Raw genomic sequence first — 3,368 nt, 5'->3', positions numbered from 1 at the left:
AATTATTTCATGTCACAAAGAATTGTTTAATGAATTAATTTTTATCACAAAGAATTATTCTTCAGTTTCACAATGAAGCAGGCTGCTGAATCAGACCCACAGCTGGCACACTTTTTTTTTTCCTCTTTTTTCTCTGGAAATGTTGAAAAACACAAATACTGGATGTAGAAAATATCTGAATAAACCAACCTGTCTGACAACGTGACTATTTTGTTTACGATGCTCAATCATTACATTAGTGTCTGTCATTAGCGAATCTACATCATTTCTGAATTTATATGCAGTCTAACTAGTCAACAATCATATAAAGTCCATATTTACATGTTTAATATCGGTAAATAATATATTTGACAACAGATAAAATCGATTTTAAATAAAGTTAAACATGAACATAGAAGCTGTTTAACGTTAGCGTACAGGTTTTACAATTAAAATAATTAATTTTGGTTAAATATGCGTAATATTTACCTGTGAAACATAACCCTTTTATCTCTTGTAAACATGTAACAATTTCTGTAGTTTATAGCAAAGTATTTGAACCATTTGTACATTTTTAAAGTGTTAGTTTGCACCACGCTACGTTCTGCTCATTGATTTCAATGGTTAGCATTAGCATTAGCTTAGTGCATAATGTCAATGTCAAATTTATTTGTATAGCACATTAACAACAAAAGCTGACCAAAGTGCTTCACAGTTCAGTCAAGACATCAAAAAAACGAACAAATAATAGATGCAAATACAGAAACACAATATATAAAAAAGCTCTAAATGAACCTCCAAATCTTAAACATAAGCCAAATAAAATAAATGGGTCTTCAGCAAAGATTTAAAAGCCTCAACAGTTTCTGCTGACTGAATATTAAGAGGTAAACTGTTCCACAGCTTTGGAGCAGCTATTGCAAAAGCCTGGTCACCTCTAGATTTCAGTTTGGATCTAGGGACATCTAACAGGAACTGGTTGGTAGACCTGAGTGCTCTGACTGGAGTGTAGATGTTAAGAAGATCACATAAATATGACGCGGCCAGACCATTAAAAACTTTAAAAGCCATCAATAAAACCTTAAAATCAATTCTCAGGTGAACAGGAAGCCAATGGAGAGAAGCCAGGACCGGGGTTCTGTGTTCATGGTTTTTAGTACCTGTTAAAAGACGAGCTGCTGCCTTCCGGACAGTCTTTAGGCGATGCAGAGATGATTTAKCTAAACCAACAAACAAAGTATTACAATAGTCCAAGCGAGTGGTAATAAAAGCATGAATCACCCTTTCAAGGTCTTTAGTGGGGAGATATGATTTCACCTTAGCAATTAGTCTTAATTGGAAAAAACTTGATTTTACAACTGAATTGATCTGTTTATCCAATTTAAAGGCACCATCAAAGAGAAAACCCAGATTCTTGACAGTAGAGTGGCTGTATGAAAATAAAGGGCCAATGTCATCTGAATTTACTTTACCAAAAGTGATTACTTCAGCTTTACTCTCATTTAGATTCAGAAAGTTTAGTTTTAGCCAGGTTTTTGTATCAGTCAGACAGCTGAGGAGTGGATCCAATGGAGCATCCCTGTTCAACTTAATGGGCATATAGACCTGGATATCATCAGCAAAGCAATGGAAAGTGATGTTATGCTTTCTGAAAATGGACCCCAAAGGCAACATATAAAGATTAAAAAGAAGTGGACCTAAAATGGACCCTTGGGGGACCCCACAAGTCAGAGGAGCTGCTGAAGAAGAGCATTCACCAAGGTGAACGGAAAAACTCCTATTAGTTAAATAAGATTTAAACCAAGATAAAACTGTGCCTTTGATACCAACCAGCTGCTCAAGACGTGACAACAGAATGTGTTGTGTAGTTAAATGTTCTCATTACAAACTATTTTTAAATAAAAATAATTTAAAAGTTATCCTGAACTATCAAATGGTGCAGTCTGAAGGAGTTCACTCCAGTAGTTCTCCAGATGTATTAGTATGTATGTATAAAATGTGGRTCCACTCTCATTGTGTAAACAAAGGTCTAGTTTACACACTGATTTTGAATGAAACCGTAGCTTTTCTGTTGCTGTTTGCCTCTATGAAAACTGTGCTTGTTTTCTCCAGAACCATGGTTTGTTAAATCTTTGTCTCAGAGTTTAGTGAAAAACAAAACACTGAGCAATAGTGTGAAAGCATGTGTGTGCACTCCGGACGGCTGCAGTCGACAGTTTTTCTGCGCATGCATTAAAGATAAACAGCAGTAACAGTGGCAGATAGCAGGGCGCTGCTTGTGTTGCTCACTCTGTTTATTGTTTTTCTACTGGGAAAAAAATAAAACAATACTCAGTCTGTGTAGCTTTTTAACTGAAACAATAAGAAAATGAATATTACATAAGAAATGTTTTGTTTCTTCTGTTTGTTAGTCTGGACTTTAAAGAGGAGATGCTGAGGAAGAAGTTCGAGTTGGAGGTAGGCTCCAAGGCAGAGGAGAAGGCGAGGCAGGAGGCTGAGGAGCACGCCGTCCTGATGGCCTGGAACAATGAGGAGAACCGCCGCCTTCTCCAAGCCAGGTGTGTAAAAAACGTTTAACTGCAGTTCAGGTAATTCAAACGTGTCTAATCAAAAGAAAATGCCCCCTCATCCCAGCAGGTGTGCAGGACGAGGGACATTATTTGAAYTGTAGTGAGCCTGAGGCTCAGAGATGTAAACAGCATCATTTTAGATATTGTGAGAGCGAGGTCTCTTCTTCAAAGAGGCAATTACCCATGATGCCTAGCGACCCTATAAGTAGGCTCCCTAGCCTGGCCCCCGTCACTTTTCATCGCCACGTGTGACTGTCATCAAAGTTTTTTAAAAAGGAAAGGTCTCAGCCAACCCCTAAATCTAGCTCCAAAAAAGTGGTGGGTGTTCTCTGAGCCTCAGGCTCACTACAATTCAAATAATGTCCCTCATCCTGCACACCTGCTGGGATGAGGGACATTATTTTTCATTTACGTTCACCTTCGTCTCAGAGATGTAAACAGCATGTTCAAAGCTGATGACAATCACACYGCTTGTTTGGGCTAATTCACAGGATTCAACCACACAACCTCAATGGAGATGCAATCCAACAAAATTTATTTCAAGAAAGAAAATACAGATTAACTGAAATTACAACTCAAACTTCTATCCGAGAACTTAGTCCCTTCCCCGGACTCTCGGTAATAAAACTTTTTAAACGTATTAACTGAAGTCCTATCTGCGGTCCGCAGAATCCGTTTCAGAGAAACTCCACTGTTAAATGCTGCTGAAACAGAAGCTCCTCTGTAAGAGTGGGGTTTAAAAACAGTCACATCAATTCCTGCATTAATGAGCCCTGTCTGTAGCCATCTGGCTATAGTGCATGTAGACACCGCAGAAAA

At 38.1% G+C, this 3,368-nt stretch overlaps 1 protein-coding gene across 1 annotated transcript in view; it reads left to right on the top strand.

Moving 5' to 3' along the window:
• The window catches only part of mrps26 (mitochondrial ribosomal protein S26), an 11,182-nt gene that overhangs the window by 869 nt on the left and 6,945 nt on the right, over window positions 1–3,368 (top strand). The window contains exon 2 of the mRNA XM_014018025.1: window positions 2,391–2,537. Coding sequence (XP_013873479.1) covers window positions 2,391–2,537 — 147 coding nt within the window. The remainder of the gene's footprint in view (window positions 1–2,390; window positions 2,538–3,368) is intronic.

This window comes from Austrofundulus limnaeus, unplaced genomic scaffold (genome assembly GCF_001266775.1).
Source record: "Austrofundulus limnaeus strain Quisiro unplaced genomic scaffold, Austrofundulus_limnaeus-1.0 Scaffold181, whole genome shotgun sequence".
In the NCBI taxonomy this organism is placed as follows: domain Eukaryota; kingdom Metazoa; phylum Chordata; class Actinopteri; order Cyprinodontiformes; family Rivulidae; genus Austrofundulus; species Austrofundulus limnaeus.
This window is presented reverse-complemented; position numbering and strand designations above follow the sequence as displayed.